The 18,526-nt window shown below is 42.5% G+C and overlaps 13 protein-coding genes across 13 annotated transcripts; 8 read left to right on the top strand and 5 right to left on the bottom strand.

The window, feature by feature from the left end:
- The first annotated feature begins 12 nt into the window (after positions 1–12).
- FA14DRAFT_4964 (uncharacterized protein) lies at positions 13–862 on the top strand. The gene has a single exon (XM_025502427.1). It carries the CDS (start codon positions 38–40, stop codon positions 803–805), a length of 768 nt encoding a protein of 255 aa, XP_025356939.1. The 5' UTR covers positions 13–37; the 3' UTR covers positions 806–862.
- FA14DRAFT_159080 (uncharacterized protein) lies at positions 721–2,639 on the bottom strand. The gene has a single exon (XM_025498043.1). It carries the CDS (start codon positions 2,486–2,488, stop codon positions 920–922), a length of 1,569 nt encoding a protein of 522 aa, XP_025356938.1. The 5' UTR covers positions 2,489–2,639; the 3' UTR covers positions 721–919.
- A 211-nt stretch (positions 2,640–2,850) lies between these two features.
- On the top strand, positions 2,851–3,381 carry FA14DRAFT_109846 (GINS complex, PSF2 component; the record flags this gene model as incomplete). Its single annotated transcript, XM_025495894.1, has 1 exon — positions 2,851–3,381. A coding segment is annotated over one exon (531 nt), but the record flags the coding sequence as incomplete, so codon positions are not given.
- Positions 3,382–3,665: 284 nt separating this feature from the next.
- On the bottom strand, positions 3,666–5,393 carry FA14DRAFT_140526 (putative alcohol dehydrogenase). Its single transcript, XM_025497101.1, has 2 exons — positions 4,120–5,393; positions 3,666–4,058 (listed from the first exon to the last, which is right to left on the bottom strand). Exons 1-2 carry the CDS (start codon positions 5,312–5,314, stop codon positions 3,724–3,726), a joined length of 1,530 nt encoding a protein of 509 aa, XP_025356936.1. The 5' UTR covers positions 5,315–5,393; the 3' UTR covers positions 3,666–3,723.
- Positions 5,394–5,533: 140 nt separating this feature from the next.
- FA14DRAFT_186831 (Di-copper centre-containing protein) lies at positions 5,534–7,473 on the bottom strand. Its single transcript, XM_025501542.1, has 2 exons — positions 7,096–7,473; positions 5,534–6,995 (listed from the first exon to the last, which is right to left on the bottom strand). Exon 2 carries the CDS (start codon positions 6,977–6,979, stop codon positions 5,612–5,614), a length of 1,368 nt encoding a protein of 455 aa, XP_025356935.1. The 5' UTR covers positions 6,980–6,995; positions 7,096–7,473; the 3' UTR covers positions 5,534–5,611.
- A 158-nt stretch (positions 7,474–7,631) lies between these two features.
- On the top strand, positions 7,632–8,535 carry FA14DRAFT_186830 (uncharacterized protein). Its single transcript, XM_025501541.1, has 2 exons — positions 7,632–7,962; positions 8,057–8,535. The coding sequence occupies exons 1-2, from the start codon at positions 7,657–7,659 to the stop codon at positions 8,162–8,164; spliced, it is 414 nt and encodes a 137-aa protein (XP_025356934.1). The 5' UTR covers positions 7,632–7,656; the 3' UTR covers positions 8,165–8,535.
- A 76-nt stretch (positions 8,536–8,611) lies between these two features.
- Positions 8,612–10,057, top strand: FA14DRAFT_159078 (glycoside hydrolase/deacetylase). The gene has a single exon (XM_025498042.1). The coding sequence runs from the start codon at positions 9,015–9,017 to the stop codon at positions 9,948–9,950; it is 936 nt and encodes a 311-aa protein (XP_025356933.1). The 5' UTR covers positions 8,612–9,014; the 3' UTR covers positions 9,951–10,057.
- A 426-nt stretch (positions 10,058–10,483) lies between these two features.
- On the top strand, positions 10,484–12,681 carry FA14DRAFT_183100 (uncharacterized protein; the record flags this gene model as incomplete). Its single annotated transcript, XM_025501284.1, has 2 exons — positions 10,484–11,134; positions 11,197–12,681. The coding sequence occupies exons 1-2, from the start codon at positions 10,769–10,771 to the stop codon at positions 12,679–12,681; spliced, it is 1,851 nt and encodes a 616-aa protein (XP_025356932.1). The 5' UTR covers positions 10,484–10,768.
- A 240-nt stretch (positions 12,682–12,921) lies between these two features.
- On the top strand, positions 12,922–14,083 carry FA14DRAFT_128845 (chromatin associated protein KTI12; the record flags this gene model as incomplete). Its single annotated transcript, XM_025496877.1, has 2 exons — positions 12,922–13,938; positions 13,993–14,083. 2 exons carry the CDS (start codon positions 12,922–12,924, stop codon positions 14,050–14,052), a joined length of 1,077 nt encoding a protein of 358 aa, XP_025356931.1. The 3' UTR covers positions 14,053–14,083.
- Positions 14,070–15,455, bottom strand: FA14DRAFT_166299 (DUF1295-domain-containing protein). The gene has a single exon (XM_025500017.1). It carries the CDS (start codon positions 15,399–15,401, stop codon positions 14,175–14,177), a length of 1,227 nt encoding a protein of 408 aa, XP_025356930.1. The 5' UTR covers positions 15,402–15,455; the 3' UTR covers positions 14,070–14,174.
- A 247-nt stretch (positions 15,456–15,702) lies between these two features.
- On the top strand, positions 15,703–16,667 carry FA14DRAFT_186825 (uncharacterized protein; the record flags this gene model as incomplete). Its single annotated transcript, XM_025501540.1, has 5 exons — positions 15,703–15,757; positions 15,833–15,908; positions 15,976–16,047; positions 16,132–16,140; positions 16,218–16,667. The coding sequence occupies 5 exons, from the start codon at positions 15,703–15,705 to the stop codon at positions 16,354–16,356; spliced, it is 351 nt and encodes a 116-aa protein (XP_025356929.1). The 3' UTR covers positions 16,357–16,667.
- On the top strand, positions 16,110–16,961 carry FA14DRAFT_4935 (uncharacterized protein; the record flags this gene model as incomplete). Its single annotated transcript, XM_025502424.1, has 2 exons — positions 16,110–16,140; positions 16,218–16,961. A coding segment is annotated over exon 2 (484 nt), but the record flags the coding sequence as incomplete, so codon positions are not given.
- Positions 16,962–17,948: 987 nt separating this feature from the next.
- Positions 17,949–18,260, bottom strand: FA14DRAFT_175936 (uncharacterized protein; the record flags this gene model as incomplete). The annotated part of the gene is made up of 1 exon (XM_025500627.1): positions 17,949–18,260. One exon carries the CDS (start codon positions 18,258–18,260, stop codon positions 17,949–17,951), a length of 312 nt encoding a protein of 103 aa, XP_025356927.1.
- Between the last annotated feature and the right edge of the window lie 266 nt (positions 18,261–18,526).

The following is an 18,526-nucleotide window of genomic DNA, read 5'->3' as shown; positions in this document are numbered from 1 at the left end:
TTCTTGCTTCTCGTTCGATACAATAGAATGACAGAGTATGGGAAAACAAAAAGGCGGCAGTAATGTCGACAAAGTGAAGGCGACATCCAAAACTACCGCAAGTGCAAGCAATTCATCCGTACAGGATGATGTCCGTTTTCCTGCTATCGGCGGACAAAAGCATGCAAGAACGCTTGAATCTCCACAAGTTTTGGTAGCTGATCAAGTATTGTTGTACCCTAACACGTTGACGAATTCTGAATGTGAATCATTGATTGGAATGTTTGATTCAGACAACCTAAAAATGCAAGCGTCACCACCGGCAAAGAAAGGTGAAGCAGAACGAACAAACTTCCGATTTTCCACCGTTTCACCAAAATTTGCCAAAGAGCTGTATGAATCAACAGGTCTTTCAAAAGTTGTTGCAGATTGGCCAAGTGTGTTTCCTAAAATGAACGCTAAACCTGTCGGATTATCATCCAACATACGAATCTATCGATATGATCCAGGTGCAATCTTTGCTTGTCATTATGATGATCATTCGATCGATCCACATTTTGGACCTTCTTGGGGCAAAACGGAATGGACACTATTGGTCTACCTTACCGGAGAACCTGAAGTACAAGGCGGACAAACTGTATTCTACAAAGGTCATACAAGACCAAAAGATGGAATCCAATCAGAAAATGCAATCGTTGCTCCATTGATGAAGGGTGCGGCTTTATTGCATCGACATGGAAAGGCATGTATGCTACACGAAGCCTTACCGCCTACAAAAGGCACCAAATGGGTCTTACGATCCGATCTCGTCTTTGGAACATCATGAACACGTTGTTGAGAATATGTAGCATATCAGTAGTTTATCTAAAATGTTAATTATACTAATCTATACAATTGTGATAATGAATGGTAAAATTGAAGCGGTGAAAGCAATGAGAGTTCAATCTAGATCATCTGGTTCAGGAAAAGAACCCGGTACGGCTCCTGAGCTACCACCATGAGCTCGGGCTTCTGCCGCTCTTCGCATTCGTTCTCGTCTTTGATTTGGGCTTTCGTCATCGATGTCATCATCATCTTCGACGTCGGTGTCTTCTCTTTCTTGTATGATACCTGTAGATGAAATTGGGCGATTCGGATGTGTATTCAATTGTGCTGAACCTGATGTGCCGGGTACAAACATCGTTGTAGAAGAGGGACCGGCGGAAGATCCGGTACTTGTCTGACTTGGATCCTCTGTTGCCTTCTTTGGCTCCAAGCTGACTCGACAGACTGGGCAAGTTCCACTGTTCTTCAGCCAAGGAATCAGACAATCTTCGTGGAACAAATGCTTGCAAGGCATCATGACGAGTTCATCCTGTTGACCTTCTCCAGGAGCAGATTCTGGAGGATCATCAACGTCCATTTCACTTGATGGTGCTATACCGGTAGGAAGATTGGAATCTTTTGATGCATCATGGGCAGGTGCAGATTCTTCATCTTCAAAGCTGTCCATGCATGTTGAACATTCTCTATTTCGAGCCTGGCGAACTTTTTCGATCTCCCTTCGGCTGAACTTTTCCAATTTGGCAATAGCTTCATCGCTTGCAGGTGGCGGAGCTGTAGATCCTCTTGTTTGCTCCATCAATTGTGAAATCACATCATCTAAACCTTGCTGACCCCAAACATAATCACCAGATCTACCTCTGAATGCGTTTCCGAATAAGTCCACTAGCATTCCCGCTGGACCATCATTTATACCACCAAACAGATTGGAAAACACTTCACGTAAAGACTGTAGCTCTGGTGGAAGGTCTGGCTCGTCAGATGATGGCACAGAGCCTGGCATACGACCGCCGTGATTGTCATTATTGTTGTCATGATTGAAGAATCGTCCATCAGCAGCACCTCCTGCTCCACCCATTCCATCATCATGAACGGGCTCGAGATGATCATCAGGCGGATTTCTTCTTGTTCCAAATGTACTAAAACCTGAGCCGCCAATTCCACTACCACCTTGCATTGTATGCGATCCCATACCCCAAGTCACATTTAATGGACCAAGCCGAGTCGTTCCAGTTCTAAAACGGCTTCCATTGTTTGTGCTAGATGATGATCCTGCCTGATCATTTTGCGTGTATGTTCCTCCTGTCAATGGGTCAGTTTCTGGCTCTTGTGGAGATGAGGATCGATTTGGCGTATCAGATGAAGTTGTCCCCCTAGCATCTTGACCACCAGCTGCTAAATTTCGCAAGATTGTAGTCATGAAAGATCCGATATCCAAACCCGGTCCTTGATCATGAATGCCAGCAGGGCCATTTGACCAATATTGTTCGTTTGCAGTTGCTGTTATACCTTCTTCTTCTCTTACGTCTTGAGAAGAATCAACTTCTTCAACAAATCCACCATTGCATCTCGGACAAGTAGGTTGTGGAGTCATCAACGGTCGTATTTCTATACTGCACATATGACAAAAATACATCGGTGGTGCACCCCCTCCTCCTGCTTCTCCATGTTGTTGTGAGGATGACATTTTGTCGAACCTCTATATGATTGTGGTAAGGAGAGGAAATAGCAAGGCCACAATTGTTCTGCTAATATGTTAACCCCGAAACGTCATACGACAGTGCATTTACACACTGCATATAGACGTGGCGTTATACGGTAGCTTGTGTGCCCTTTGAGAGAGGGCGGTATGCAAACATTGACTGCAAAAAGGTGGAGCATTTAAAGTGCTTTAATCGCGTACGCGTAGAGAGCAAGCCAGTGATTAATTTACACAATCAAACGCGTACGTGCAGGTAAAAAGTGTTGGTTGATTGGGAAGAGGAATTAATGTATCATCAATTTCACCATCACAATGCAAGCAGCTTGATACAATACACAACACACAACATGGCATTGCCTCAAAATATAAGGGCAGGTCTGCTACCTACTGAAGCAGAATACCTGGCTACTTCCGAAGTAGAAATCAATATCGTTCCGCTGATGAGAATGGATCGTGTTCGATTATTGGATGGCATTTACGGACCTCTGCGACCGCCAACACAAGCAAGGGTACCACTATGGCTTGCACTCAATCTCAAAAAACGAAAGAGATGTTCGATCGTTTGTCCGGATTGGCTGCTGATCGAACAGCTAAAGAAATCGCTTCAACTAGAAACTATGCAAGACGAATTCGCACCTTTACCGCTACACTATTTGGCAATCTCGAAAGTTTTACTCGAAAGCGCATCTGAAGATATACCCGATAGCGATGAGGTAAGAGCATACCTCAAGAGTATACGTGAAGCAAGGCAGAGTAAGATCTTAAGTGGTGTAGAAGCGGTAAACACGGAACATTTGGGAATGACAAATATCTCTTTAGGCGAAGTGACTGAATTGAGATCATTCTTAGGCACAGCATTCAATCATTTGAGAGCAATACAACAGGCGGGAGAATCAGAAGAACAAGAGGAAACAGCTGCAGAGTCAATGCAGGAACGTGAATTCAACTATTCCATCCAACGGGCGAACCAAGAATCGGAAACGCCTTATCAGCAAAGAACGACATCGTATACTACACCTTATAATGCATCAGCAGCCGCGCCATCTTGGTCGGCATCTCGACAGAGCGGGAGTGCAGATCGATCGAATGCTGCAGGGACAACAAATGAATCACAGGAAGAGGAATCGGGCAACAATATGGACCTGTTCTAAGACACACACACATTTATCAATCGTGTACAATTTGTATCATATTCTTCAAGCATCGCATTGTCATACACATTAATAACTCATACTGCGTTCGATGATGGATGTCAAATGAGATGATCCATCACTGCCTTGCACATCCCCAATACCGGGAGCCAAGTCCAAAACCCGTCTTTGCGGAATTGATCCTTTTACCAAAGCGGGAATATGTTCGTTACGATAACCGATTGCCGATAAACCACGAGGCATTTCTAACACTTCTCCCAAGAATCGTGCGATACGATCGTACACCAATTTACCAACCTCTGCATCGGGTAATCTTTGAATCGCACTAGATTCTTCTTCCCCTCCAAAGATTGCTGCAATCTCACGATGGCGATCGGGCGAGGATGGTGCAGTAAATTCAAACACTGTGAAGAAAAAGAAGTCAGCTTTTCATTCATACTTATTCAAGGTGATGTCATCACTCACCTGCTGGTCCTGTAAGACAAACGCTCAATCCGTGAGGGATCAAAGGATGATCGACTTTGTATCCTGGGAAAGTGTATTTTGCCGTTGATTTATTCAATCCAGAGATAGGATAACTGATTCCATGACAAAGATGAACACCTGCATTACCAAATCCAATTCCCGCAAACGTTGCCGCAAGAAGCATTTGACCTCTTGCTTCTTTATCTCCCATCGGATCACGTTTTACCCGAGGTAAATATTTCACCGTTTGCTTTAATGCCCACAAGGAGAACACATCGGAGATTGGGTTGCTTCCTTGATAAGCAGGTCGTTGAAGAGGATTTTGTGGTCTAGGCGTACGTTCAAAGTAGGGAATTGCTGTGTAACTCTCCAAGGCATGGAACAGAACATCAAGACCGGCACTGACATGGACCGAGACCGGGCATGTTTCTGTGTTGAGAGGATCAACGATACCCAACATAGGACGCAATGCACGACTTGCGATACCAGTCTTTGCAGATGTAGCCTTGTGATCAAAGATGGCAGTTCCCGTCGTTTCAGATCCTGTTCCTGCAGTTGTCGGGATAGCAATCAAGGGTCTCAATTGTTTATCGATGGGAGTTCCCTTTCCGATTGGTGCGTTGACGAATTCCAAGAGATCTGTTTCGGGGTAGCATGTGAACAAATTTGCAACTTTTGCCGTATCCATAACCGAACCACCTCCTACAGCAAGGAAATGACTGAAATCATGTTGACGTGCGAATCCGATTGCGTCTGCCCAACTTTCGTCATTTGGTTCAACACGAGTACGATCAAAGATTTCATATGGAATTCCTTGAGCTTCTAAGCCTTGAATGGATTGTTTCATCGGTGTTAAATCACGAATCGTTGAGTCGGTAAAAACACCAACCTTTCTTGCTCTTAAGTTCTTAAAATCCATTCCAATTTCCTTTGTTACGCCTTCACCGAATCGAATGTTACTTGCAGCTAACTCAAAAGCATACTCCTTTTGTAAACTTTCATCTACTGGAGTTGCATAACCACGTTTCGTTGAACCTGCTTGGACGTTGTGACCTGCAACCATGTTCAATCCCGCACGAACGGAAGACGTTGCAGCATTACGTAATGAACTACAACCATGACAAGGACAACCGGCTGAATGACTCAATTTCATCAAATTGAAGATTGATTGACGAGAAACTGGAGCACGAGCCATTTTGGATAAAAGAACAAGAGCAAAGAAGTGATGATGATGGTGATGAGAGAGGTATTTCTGTCGTACGAGCTTGAAGTGATTGTTCGATCTGCATTTTATTGCTCGGGCCGAGTGCCGGGTTAAAGCTGGAGAACAGTGTAGCTGATTAAAATGCGGGGATCAATTCACAAAGAAACACGCGTAACTCGGCAAGACCGACGATCATAATTAGAATATAAGCTTACTAATAACAGTCCATTCATTTTAAAACGCTGTAAAAGAAATGACAGAAAACAAAGAGAGAGAGTGTGTGTGTGTCTATAATTTAAAGTGGCGGAAAATCGATCCATCATCATCATCATCACCTTGGTCTGTATTTGTAAAGGTTCCATCTTCATAGACATAATTATAGCAGTTCGGTTTTGTTCGAATGTCCATCAAATCCAAAATATTGTAATCTGGTGACCATACGCCCAACATCACGCAAGAGTCATGCATTGTGGCTTGCTCTTTTGAACCATACAATCTTGGACCACCAAATTTGAACTTGTTTGCTCCATCGTTCATGTCTTGATAAAATGCCCAAAATGCATCAAGGCCAGTATGAATGGCAAAGAAGAAGTTATCCACTGTCCCAGTCGAACGACCAAGATCACCTCCTACTCCTCTGTGCAAATATTGATGACTTGAAGATTCCACTCTTCTGCGTAATTGGTCATACGTTTCCGATTGCAACAATTCCGCCAAATAAGTACTGGTCATATAATCTTGAAAAACGTTGCCTGTATCTGAATCATATTCGGTTAGTTGCCTCTTTATCGGTCTGTCGGCTTTTGCGATCTTTACTCCTCCCGGTTGTACATTAACAAAGTGAACACGAGCATCTTTTTGATTTCCATCCACTACATTACCTCTATTCGATCCATAATACGAACTTGACCAAATTTCAGATGAAGTCCATATTTCACCTCGATCTGCATACGTCCAAAAGTCCATATACAACAAATCTCCTGTATAATTGCATGATTGTTGCATCGTTTTAAACCATGCATTTACCAAAAGTCTATGACAAGGCAAAAGATGAGCATTGAAATGCAAAACACTGGTCATGATTGCATGAAACAGAACGAAATCATCTTGAATGGAAGTACTGTTAAATCCATCTCTGTTCCATTTTCCCGGTATATTTGCCAAACAAGTAGATGCTTGCAAATATGCTTGTCTATCTTCTTTGCTTGCTGCGCTCCAAGGACGTCTGGTTGCTATTGTATCGCATTCACTCGTAGGTTTTGCCGAAATTGTTCCGTTTGGACTATTTGGTGTAGCAGAAGTGAGAGTTGTTGTTGCATTTGACATTCCTGCTTCTTGAGCTGCTTGTTCTTTGGCTTCTTTATCTTGTCCGTCAGGCAATGCCGTATCGTTGAAAGCAGTAGATTTTCCTTGTGCCATCTTATTTTTGATCGCTTGTTGTTCTGGCGTAAGTGTTGTTGAAGGAGCAACTTGACGTTTGAACATTGATGATGATCGATCAAACAATTCATTTTCGCTAAAATCTCGATCAAAAGGAGGATGGGATCGTTTCAAGAGTTCTTCTACTTCTTTTTGTGATGGCAGAGCACAAAAACAAATGCTTGACAAGCAAATGATTGAAAGAAGAAGAACGTGAATGAAGGAGTGTAATTTCATCGTGATCGAATTGGATCTGTTTGGGGGTATCGTGAATGGAAAGGAGGAGGAATGAAGAGTGAGTTATATTTGCGAGAGGGGGATCAGAAAAGGTGCGCAATTGAATCGGTACAAACAATAAACCTTGCCGTCTTAGAAGGGTATCCGCCGACAGAAATTAGTGTCAAAATTGAATCGCAGCTCCGAAGAATTGATTTGAACCATTTGGTCAGCATAAGCTTTTGGTTATTTTTGATCGAAATTGAGGCGGAAATTAGCGGCGCATGACTTCCGTCTTTAATAGGCTGAAATCTGAAATTAGGAAGTTCTCCTATATTGCCATCGGAAAAAAAAATGAGTGGAAGAAAGGAAGAACGTTCTTCGGCGGAAACTTTTGAAATTCAACACAACCTCGTGGTCAGAGATATGTACATCGTTCATGTTTGTATTGCCAATCAGACACGGTCCGAAAAGGTCCTGATGAACCGATCAACTCTTAAAGCAAAACACCGTGGAGAACCGGAATGATGATGATGATGATGATGATCACATGTTACGTAACGCCGAAAAGAGAGAGAGAGTAACGCGCATATATGCGTGCACGTGCTAATAAAAAGTCACTCTTCTAAATTGTACCTCCACTGATGACCAAGACAAAAGTTAACATTCCGATCACCATCTCCATTAAAACAGAAACAATGGGCTTATTCGGATCCAGCTCAAACTCAACTACCCCTCCCGAACAAACGATTCCCACACGATCAGCCAGACAAGAATGTTGGAATTCGCGTGATGCATATTATGCTTGTTTAACATCCAATAATATAATCGTGCCTCCCGGTACAGATATGGCAGACGGAAGAGCGCCAGGCGGAGGATTAAAACAAACGAATGAAGACAAACAAAGGGAAAAGGAAAAACAACAAAAGTTACAACAAGACAGACAATCTGATCCATGCAATAAAGAAAGGGATTTGTATGAAGGACATTGTGCCAAAAGTTGGGTGAGTGAAAAAGTTGTCAAACGAAATGACAAAGAAAGGCGTTGAACAAAATAAAGGGGCTCATCTTGCTAACATGCGTTAACTCTCTTTACAGATTGACTACTTTAACAAACGGAGAGTGTTGGAAGAGAGACAAAGGTTAATGTATGCTCAAGGTAAAGCTCCTCTAGGATCTGGACCAGCACCGGGAAACCGAGCTTGAAGGACCGATTGGAGGATAGCATTGAGGGCACTTGTACCATATCATCAACTCTTTTTTAATATTCATTCACTGCTCTGGATTTAGCGAATTTTTCTCATTTCTTGACCGCGGAAGTGAGTGGTGGATAAAATTAGCTCTCAATATCCGGCTACCGCTTTAAGCGCTTTATTGCCTAAAAGACGGACCTTTTGTCTCCTTTTGTTGTCCGTAATGGTTGTGGGATACCGTCTTCATAGCGGCGGCGGAGAAGGAAAGGTGTGTTTGATTTCAAGTGTAATGGCGTGCGATCCTTTTCCTCTTCTCCCCAAAACACGGAGCCGCATTTTTGGCGTGCGCGTATTTTTGAAATATTCTGACAAGGAAAGATTCCAGGTACGAGCAAAGTTTATGCAATGCAATGCAATTCAATGTGTGTATGTTTTGTTAATTTTAAACACTGCATTTCACCCCTATCGCCTTTCTGACTGACAAAAGAGGGATGGATACCCTTTCCAATATAATCAATCACTCGCTCTACCGTCTTTGTGCACTTGTTTTCAGTGACGGCCTGTCAAATGAAATCATTCTTTCGTATGTACGTATGCTTTCAATATACAGTCCTTCCCAGGGCGTTTTTCAAGGTACATGTGGAAGATGTTTTCCGAAATGAACGTTGATGGTATATAAAAACAAGACTATAATGCATTCCTCTCTTCTCTCCTATCTCCTCAATCCCTCCCTTGTCCTGTCTTTTCTCCCAATCATCTTTCCTTTCATCACATTCCTTTCAACAACAACGACAACAACAACAACAACAACAACAACTTAACATTCAAACAAAATGCGCTTTCTAACATTTATCAGCCTGGCAATGGCTGCTGTCTTGGTTGCAGAGCCATCAATGGCAGCCGGATTGGAAAAACGTTCAATGATGCAAAAGCGTGAAATGCTTGCACGTGAATTGGCATGGAGTTCATTACCTGAACATGTTCAAGAAGATCTTGCAAAACGTGATCCAAGAGAGTATGACTTGAACTGGGAAATGTATTTGCGTGATGATGATGAAGAATCAAACGGTTTAGTAGCTCGTCAAGATGGAGGACAACCCGGTTTGGGAGCCAAACATTGCAAAGATGGTCAAGTCGCATACACTGTCGATGATGGTCCTTATCATTGGACTGGCAAAATTGCACAAACCTTTGCTGATGCAGGTCACAAGATCTCTTACTTTATCAACGTTCAAAATTGGGATTGCGCATACAGTCTCACATATGTCAAACAACTCCGTAAAGCAATCAGATTGGGTCACGACATTTGCTCGCACTCTGCTACCCATCCTCATTTGAACACATTAACCTTGGATCAAGTCAAACAACAATTCAAGATTGTGGAACAATACACATACAAAACTTTGGGTTTGATTCCCAACTGTGCTCGTCCACCATACGGTGAAACATCACCTGAAATCAATGCATGGTTACGTTCTCAAGGTTACCGTGTTATTCAATGGTCTGTTGATTCAGGTGACGCTGATGGTGACACTGCACAACAAAGCGTTGAAATAATCAAGCAACAGGTTAGCAAAAATAGCGGTAAGATTATCTTAGGACATGAAACTCATCAACCAACAGTTGATACCGTTATTCCTGGTATGATCAAGTACTTTGATTCAATTGGTGTAAAGAGTGTCGGTATGGGTCAATGTTTAAAGAGAAAGCCTTACAAGGTCAAATTGAACCAATTCCCTGCTTTGAACCCAAACTTGAACTGTGTCAATCAGAACGTACCCCTTCCTGGTAAAAATTGATCGAAGATGACTCGTACCCTCATCTCATGAACAATAGTAATCACCTCGATCTTGTCTTTCACTGTTTACACATCTAGCTTTGTTAATCCTATCATTTGTTTCCCGAACTCAGACTGCGCAATTAAATGAGTGATGCCAAAGTAGAATCTTATTTCCGCAAGGGGAACAGTGCAAAGTGTGATTGCGGGGGGAAATCAATAATATCACAGAATCATCTTCTACATTCTGATATTGATGTTCAAAGCACCGTTTGAAATGCAGATGTTCTGTTCAGACTCCATCTGCGATCGAAACTATGAGGGGACGGCGATAGCTTTGAATGCCGGCCTTCCGCTTAATACTTCCGCATCAAAGAATAATCATTTTCATCACATTTCCTTCATCACAATTCTCATTTTTTTTGAAAGAGACGCCCATCCGCATCATTTTATTTTTTTCAAGCTCAGCCCGTTCCGATACTATATGTAAACTTGTAAGCATATCCGTGCAATTTCGTTGACCGCTATGAAGATTGTTCAGAAGGGAAGAGAAAATGTGGCTGCCCTTTTTTTTACCTGCTTTTTCGCCTTAATTTGTTGCCTGAAAACGTCGAACCGCTGCAAATTGAACGATAATTTGATCCTCATCTGAGTGGTTATTCGTCATCCTAGGCAGATATGAGTTCAAAAAACCCGGCGTCTCCGCTTTTTTCCCTTCTTTTTCTTTTGAAATCGAATAAAACTGGCTAAAAAGCAATACCATTAGATTTTATTGTCCACTTTTCTCCTTCCTTCCCTCATTTCCATTTCCAATCCTCTCCCCTTCTCACAAACGACAAGATGGCGGTCGAAGACCATACTGTGTTCTATACCGTCCTTCGTATGATGGACGATGAACAACTTTTCAGCTTCTTTCATACATTATACACAATCAACGTTTTACAGCTAATCGCTTTGGCAACAGGTTCAGTTGCTTTACGTGAATATCTTGCACATCTTGGAGCAGAATATAGAACATGGAAATTACTACTTCAAGGTAGAGTAATGCCAGCTCGATTGGCAATCATTCTTGTTCGTTATGCATACCTTGGTGCTTTCCTTACCGCTGTTTATTTCATGCTTGGAGCACCTAAACCTCATGATTGCAATCCATTATATCGATCTGTGTTTGGATTGTATACAGTTTTATGGGGAGCAGCAGGCTCGGTGAGTTAATTAACTGATCGATGTTGATGCATTCATTCTGACCTCCTCCTTCCTTTCTACAGATCTTCTTGATGCGCTTGAACATCATCTTTGCACGACAAAGAGCGGTCATGACACTCTTTATAGTCCTTTGGTTCGGCTGTATTGGTCTTTGGGTATACGTCACCACACTTTTACGTGCCGAACCAATGCCAAAGATTACCCATTACCCATACGGTCCTGTTTGCATAACAGGTCGATTTCCTAAAATTGGTGCAATCGCATGGGGCGGATCAATCCTTTTCGATAGCGTTGTGTTTATAGCAACATTCATTCGTTTTCGTAATGCTAGCAAGACAAAAGGTCAAAGAACTGTTCAACTTCGTTCGAGAAAATGGATCTTTCGTTCAAATTTGTACTACTTTGGAGCTTCTTTCTTTTTCAACGCTGCCATGTTGTTCTCTTCATTGTATGTCAATGATCCAGTCTTGAGTAACGTTGGTAATTCTTTGGCTTTCGCTATTCATTGTTGCGTTGCCACTCGTTTGGTTTTTACTACAAGAGGATGGGCAACAAGTGGATCTGTGGACGATGAAGATGACGTGATCTTGAACACATTTAACAAGAACAGAAGACAAGGCGGACCTAATCTCGGCGTTGCATCACGCATCACGTACACTGTTGATGAAACAATCGTCACTTCTGCTGGTGATCATTTGGAAGATGGCAACGATCGTCGTGATGGACGTGATGATCTAGAAGCAACACATCCGCAATACTCTTACTCCCATCGTGGATCGCTTCGTGGATCGCAAGATCATGACTTACCACAACGTGATGGTACCATGATGAAGAAAGCAACCCCACCCAGTTCAAGACGACAAACGCAAGCACATTTGCACTCCGACTATACGCCCGAAATTGGCTCTCGACAAGAATCAATGCCAAAAGTGTCCACTTCGGTCAGAAAGAAGCCTGTTGCCCGATCACGAAGGTCACGTCAAAGCACTGATTCACTCGAAGAAAAGAGGAGTACCAACGATCATCAATACACTTCTTCTCGTCATCATACGATGGAAAGTGGTGATATCAGTCGACCGGCTAATGCATTTATGGGCAATTCGGTCAGCCATTCCACTCATGTTGCAACGATGCATAATCAAGCCCGTATTGAAGCGGAAATCGCTCAACCATCTGGTGATCATAATGCGGCGGTTGAGAATATGACCTATACGCCAACTTATGCAGAACAACATGCTCGTGCATCAAGTTTGTTCTATGACAATAACTCAACCCCAAATGGCTCGCCATCATCAGAAAGCTTCGATTTACGTGCACAAAATTCCATCACACCTAGCCATCTGATGACCAGATCAACATCATCAAACGCACCTCCAAGTCCAGGCACACTCAGTAATCCACCTTCATATTCTGCGTTGGATCAACATATACGTCAAACGGCTTCTTCTTCTTCTCTTCGTCCTCCGGCTTCACCTGCCACGTACGAAATTCAACAATCGGATAATCGTCCAAGACGACCAAGTCGTGGGGATCGTCGTCAGCGTTGATTGTAGTTCTTGTTTGTGTAAATGGTTTACATCATATGTCAATCTTTCTTTTGTTTAATGTCATCGCATCTTCTCATCAATTCATCATGAAGTTGGTGGCAGTGAACAAAGGCTACTTCCCCACCCTCTTATTGATCAATTCTACCCCGCGCTTAGAAGTGTTCTTCAAAAAAGTTTAGTGAATCGCGTTTATTGAAGAATCTTCTCCACTATCATCAGCATTTGCTCATTTTTGCAGGGATGGCATTGATCTTGGTTTCCGGCCTACCCTGTAGTGGAAGGAGTACAAGAAGTAAACAACTTATAGACGATTTCAGCGAACGGATAACGAAATCATCAGATCAACAAATATCTTCTTTACGAATCGTTCACTTAACCAATGCAGAAGCAAATGTGGATAGAAAGGCATTTCACACGCAACTGAAGGAGAAACCAGCAAGATCAGCATACCTTTCACTTGTGATGAGAAGTATAGCAAAAGATGCAATCGTCTTTGCTGATGGAGGAGCAGGAACGAACATCAAAGGTTTTCGATATCAATTATGGTGTGCAGCAAGAGAAGTTGGCGTTCGATGTGCCAGCGTACTTTGTGCTGCAAAACCGGACGTATGCAAAAGGAGAAATACAGATCGAATGAATGCGATTCTTGAAAGTACGGAAAGTAGACAAATGGAAGATGCATACGAAAATGATACGTTAGACGAACTTTTGATGCGATTCGAAGAACCAAATGCAATGACCAGATGGGATTCTCCGCTTTTCGTGATTGATTGTACGCCAGAAAAAGATGAAGATGATTCAACATGCGAACTTCCACCTTTTGATCAAATTTGGGATGCGATCACAAAAGGTGAAGTGAAAAAGGCACCAGACGTTGTTGCTCCCGTTCGTGGAACGACGAGTAATTATTTATCACTCTTGGAATCAACAACACAAGCAGTCTTGTCTGCTTTGCAAACCTTGCAATCTTCTGGTGTTTTACCAGAGATGGGAGGACAAGTACAGCTTTCCGTACAAATGCAACACAGTACACCTGCTGTACAGAAGATTGGACTGTTCTTACCTGCTGGAAAGCGGGCGCCAACGACTGCCACTCTGCAAAGATTGAGAAGGCAATTCGTAAAGATGCACGCAAGTAGTGCTGCTTCGCAAAATGAGATTGGATTTGCGATGGGACTAGAAGGAAGATACACAGCAACAAGCGATCATCAAAAAGGCTCTGAGAATTCTACAGGCAATTCTAGAGCAGAAAGGAAAGTACAACAACACAATGCATCAGTGGGAAATAGCGCCTCTGACAAGAAGCAACAGCGAACATCTGAGGAAGAAGTCGCACACAGATTTGTAGCATACCTAGAAGAGACTCTATAACGGCCACACAATGTATAGTAGAATAGAATATATATTGCATTGATCTGAATCATTTCGGTATCTTTGTGTCTATAAACAGTACGGAATTGTGGTATAACCAGAAGGTCATTGGTGAGTCAAGTCTACTTTGACTTGATGGATGGACCATTGCCCCAAACATCATCCTCGACTCGTTTGCGGGTATCTGCGCTGGCAATGAAACGATAATACAGTGCACGAACCAAAGTATCAACAGGCAAGAACATACCCACACGCTTTTGATAAGCTTTGTAGGCTGGGTATTTGCTGCCAGTAATTTCTTCAGTGAATGCCGTAGAAGAGACAAAGAGCAAGTTCATCAAAACAGGACTCAAGGTAGCATAACTTTTCAGGAAAGTTGACCAAGGCACAGGTCCGTTTGCAGGCGTGAAAGTGATCACGACATATGACCAAAACAACCACCAATTGATTTGTTCGCAGAAGAAGTTTGGATGACGACTGTATCTCCATAATCCTTTTGTCAAGAATCCACGTTTAACATCAGCTTCTTCTTTTAGCATCTTCAACTTTGCTGGTGGGAAATCGTTCAAAGAAGCATCCTTGCCTCTTTTGTAGTTTTGATACGTCCATTGTTGTTGATCAGACAACATCTCCAGCGAAAGGTTGAGGATAGTCAGAGCAGCAACGAGGAAGTCCCATTTGTTCAATTGATCGGCTGGATGGGCAGGCTTGTTAAGTGTGGACCATGTGGACGTAAGGATCATGTATTGAGGCAAAGCGGTCAAAGCCAAGAGGATGTTTTGTGCAATCGCGATGAAGAACAAAGCGAACAATTCCCACGCCCATTTTGGCAACTTTTCACGCAACACTGGCCAACGGTAATCTTCTTCACCTTTTTTGAAGAATCCACGACGGATGGCATGGAATGTTAAACGACCGCTCCACAAAACTTGCAAAAACAAGATCAAAGCCAAACGAGGGACGATTTGATGAGCGTCAGCTTTTGCGTTTGTAGTTGAAGAGAACAAGCCTGCAAGTTTTGGTGGATCCAAAAAGCCAGCCAAAGATTGTTGAAAGGTGAAATGGATGGTATAAATCACAGGTAAGAAAGTCCATAAACGATCAACTTGACTTGCATTTCCTGTGATTTGTTGTGTGATATACACAAACGTTGAGAAAAATGCACAGATCCAAATTGCTGTATGCAATGGATCAACTCGTGCATAGTATAATTTTGCTGCTTCAAGGGAGAGATAACCGCCATGCTTTGCAAAATGTTCTTGAAACGTTGGCCAGAATGCTTTGAGAGCGGGTAAGATGTGCTTTGAGGCTAATAAAGCCGAATGAGGTGCATCAGAGATCACCGCCATTTCGAGAATGTTGGATGGAAATGTAGAGAGATGGTGGATGTACGTGAAAAGGGGTAAAGACGGATCTGTTCATAAACAACACCTCACTTTCTCTCCACTTGAGAAGATGCTGGTGCTGCTGCAGCTTTGTTACATAATAATGCTTGCCAACGACCACAGGCGCAGAGTATCAGGCCATATGAATAACGCGGAACTCGGCTTTGTATGCGCTATGCGGAGAAGGTCAAAAAAATAAAATGGGAGTGTATGCGATCTAATCAGACCATCATCATCATCATCAACACTACAAATAATCGTGATCATGGCAACTGTATCTACCGTTCAGCTACCGCAACAGCCTAGTGTGCTGCAAAAGCGTGAGTTTGGTCGTGCTTTTAGGAGATACATCATAATTGAAATACTGATCGAATTCTTTCTTCTCATCCTTGCAGTCGGCATGGGAGCTATGATGGGAACTGGTGTAGGATTGTGTATCGGATTCATCGGTGGTGCATTCCAGATTTTAAGGTGAGCTCGATAATATCAAGTTGAAAGCAGAGTTGCCCATATCTAATCTCCATTTCTCTTCCTTCAGAGCTGGACCTGGACCGAAAGGCACAATGGGTACTTTGGGACAATTTATGGGCACTTCAGCTGCTACGTTTGGGTGAGTGTGAGGTGGATGTGCAGATTGAATGAAGGGCGAAGACTATTGACACTTTATGATATTGCCCGAATCGATTCACAATAGCTTCTTCATGTGAGTATATGGACACGCACTACTCTCCATTGGAACGTTTCTCTGACTAAACTCGATTGCATATTTGTCTACATCAGGTCAATCGGTACCGTCATTCGAACAGAGGGTAGAGATATGGAAGGGGAAGATATTATGCGAAGATTAACACAAGAACCAAACAGTCTACGCATTTTGCAAATGGAAAGAATGAAAAATCGAACAAGAGAACTTAGTTGAATGTACACAGTAGGTGATTGGAATGACATATTTGAGGAAATGACAGAGAAGACCCAAAAAGCCTTGCAATCAAAGCGCCTGCGCTTGTGCTAGGACAGAGAAAGAAGTGGGATCTAAAGACATGAGCGAAATCGAGGAGAACTTGAATATAAAAAAAAGTCATCGAGTCGAAATGATCAGCGATATGAGCCCTTTGGTGACATATTGGCCCTTTGATACCAGTACAAAGGCATTTTCATTGTTTACTACTACTACCGCCACCAAAATATTGGCGCATTTGATGTTCCAAATTTTCTTTTGTCTTCTTGGCGTAATCATCATCAGCATCTTTCACTCCTGGCCATTGTGTTCTAGCAGCATGTGCGTGAGCTCCGCGTACTTCCGGAATTTGAGAGTTAATGGCACCATGAACATGATTAGTAAATTTACCACTAGCTTCAATTGCTTTTGCCTCACTTTCACGAATGGTTTTATCAGAATGAGGAGGTTTATCAGTAGCAGATGCGAAACCCACAAAGATGGCAAAGAGGACGATCAAGTTTTTGCTGAAAAACATATTGTTAGCTTTGGAAGAGTGATTGTTTGTTCTAATTTTGGGTTCAGACTGAAAATCAACCCGTATTTTATAGACTTAGATTCATTGATCGTGTCTGCTATGTGACCTGTGACAAAATGTGCAACAAATGAAACAACAATGCCGCTCACAATCTCGATCGTTCCTACTTGTGTTTCTCAGGAAGAACAGCCACTTGTGTTTTGCACTGTATCTTGCAAGCTGAGCGGAAAGGCCCGTCGCTAAACTTTGATCACAGCCCAATTCTTGGCGGACGAAGAAGAACCGATCTTGCTCCCGGTCTATACGTATTTTTCGAGATGGCAGTTTGCAAATACACAAAATACAATGTCTTTGCAATCATCTGTTGAAATTGCGTGATCATGACCTGTGTTGCAACCACAGCTTTTTGCATACACAGCTGAACATGAGCACAGCAAAGGTCTATCCTCGTTGTTTCGAGGCAACGCAACTGTTTACAGCCTCACGATAAACAAAATCGCCGCCTGTTCTGCGCCAGCACATGCTCCCTATACGATCAAAGTTTGCAAGAAGTGTACAGCATCGTAGAATCGAGCGGGGTTTTCTGCTTTCATTCTCAATCGTATCTCAGGGCAGTGCACATGAGCTAAGCTTTTTCTGAACATAGCACCGTGAACAGCCACTTCATAGCAAAATAGCTATGCTGCTGAAGAAAAAGCATTGCAAGATGACTTACTTTACTTATCTACCATTCGAGAGATTTATACTACTCATATTGAACGATTGAATAGAAAGAGTAAGCTCGAATTCACCTGTAAGCCAGGTACTTTACACGCTTACAGTGTGTTTACGGGGTATCTCTTCCGCTGTTACCAGCTTGAAGAGGATATTCAGACAGATATCATGAAACAAGTGATAGCATTTTAGGAAAGATAAGAAACAGACAAATATAAGATAAAAAAAACTACAATGAAAACGCCTGCGTTTACGATTGCAACAGTAGAGATTGAAAAGTAGTATGAAAGAATTCATTGTTTAGCTCACGAATTCCATTTGTCTAATGGCCTTTACTACTGCGTTCTTGCCAATGCTTTGCAAATTGATCACGTACATTTTGACGTTGAGCAGCAATATTTTCGTCAGCTGCACGATATGCATGTTGAGTGTAATGATGAGCTGTACTAGCTTGTTCGGCTTGTCCGTATCCAGGAGCTGTGCTCGCAGTCTTGTCCCATGCTTCCTTTGCTTGTCGGGTAGAGGTAATTTGTTTCTTTTCGCTTTCTTGCAATTCTTTATTACGATTGCTTGCAGCTGCAACAAAGCCAACGAGCAAGGTGAACAAGAACAAAAAGATCTTCAACTTGAACATGATGAATGGGAAAAGGTTTACCTTCTTTTGGTGATGGAGAAGTGGGGAATTCGAAAATCACATTTCTGTCTCTTTGAATAGTTTCAAATTGCAAGTTGGCAAATATTGACAAAGTACAATTTGCATAGGTAGTGGAAACGCAGACCTGCAGAGCTTCAGTCTCACTCAAGACTGCAGTAATTCTTTCGTGTGAGAAAATCATTTGTGTATTAGGTCCTCGCCTCTAGCACAGCTAAGAAGACCGAAGGGAAACCGTATGAGAACTT

This window comes from Meira miltonrushii, assembly GCF_003144205.1.
Source record: "Meira miltonrushii strain MCA 3882 unplaced genomic scaffold FA14scaffold_1, whole genome shotgun sequence".
NCBI classification, from domain to species: Eukaryota; Fungi; Basidiomycota; class Exobasidiomycetes; order Exobasidiales; family Brachybasidiaceae; genus Meira; species Meira miltonrushii.
This window is presented reverse-complemented; position numbering and strand designations above follow the sequence as displayed.

Coding starts and splice junctions, on each gene's coding strand:
- FA14DRAFT_4964 (XM_025502427.1), top strand. CDS start 38: ATGGGAAAACAAAAAGGCGGCAGTAATGTCGACAAAGTGAAGGCGACA.
- FA14DRAFT_159080 (XM_025498043.1), bottom strand. CDS start 2,488: ATGTCATCCTCACAACAACATGGAGAAGCAGGAGGAGGGGGTGCACCA.
- FA14DRAFT_140526 (XM_025497101.1), bottom strand. CDS start 5,314: ATGGCTCGTGCTCCAGTTTCTCGTCAATCAATCTTCAATTTGATGAAA. Junction 4,059..4,119: donor TTGTCTTACAGGACCAGCAG/GTGAGTGATGAC, acceptor TTTTCTTCACAG/TGTTTGAATTTACTGCACCA.
- FA14DRAFT_186831 (XM_025501542.1), bottom strand. CDS start 6,979: ATGAAATTACACTCCTTCATTCACGTTCTTCTTCTTTCAATCATTTGC.
- FA14DRAFT_186830 (XM_025501541.1), top strand. CDS start 7,657: ATGGGCTTATTCGGATCCAGCTCAAACTCAACTACCCCTCCCGAACAA. Junction 7,963..8,056: donor GACATTGTGCCAAAAGTTGG/GTGAGTGAAAAA, acceptor CTCTCTTTACAG/ATTGACTACTTTAACAAACG.
- FA14DRAFT_159078 (XM_025498042.1), top strand. CDS start 9,015: ATGGCTGCTGTCTTGGTTGCAGAGCCATCAATGGCAGCCGGATTGGAA.
- FA14DRAFT_166299 (XM_025500017.1), bottom strand. CDS start 15,401: ATGGCGGTGATCTCTGATGCACCTCATTCGGCTTTATTAGCCTCAAAG.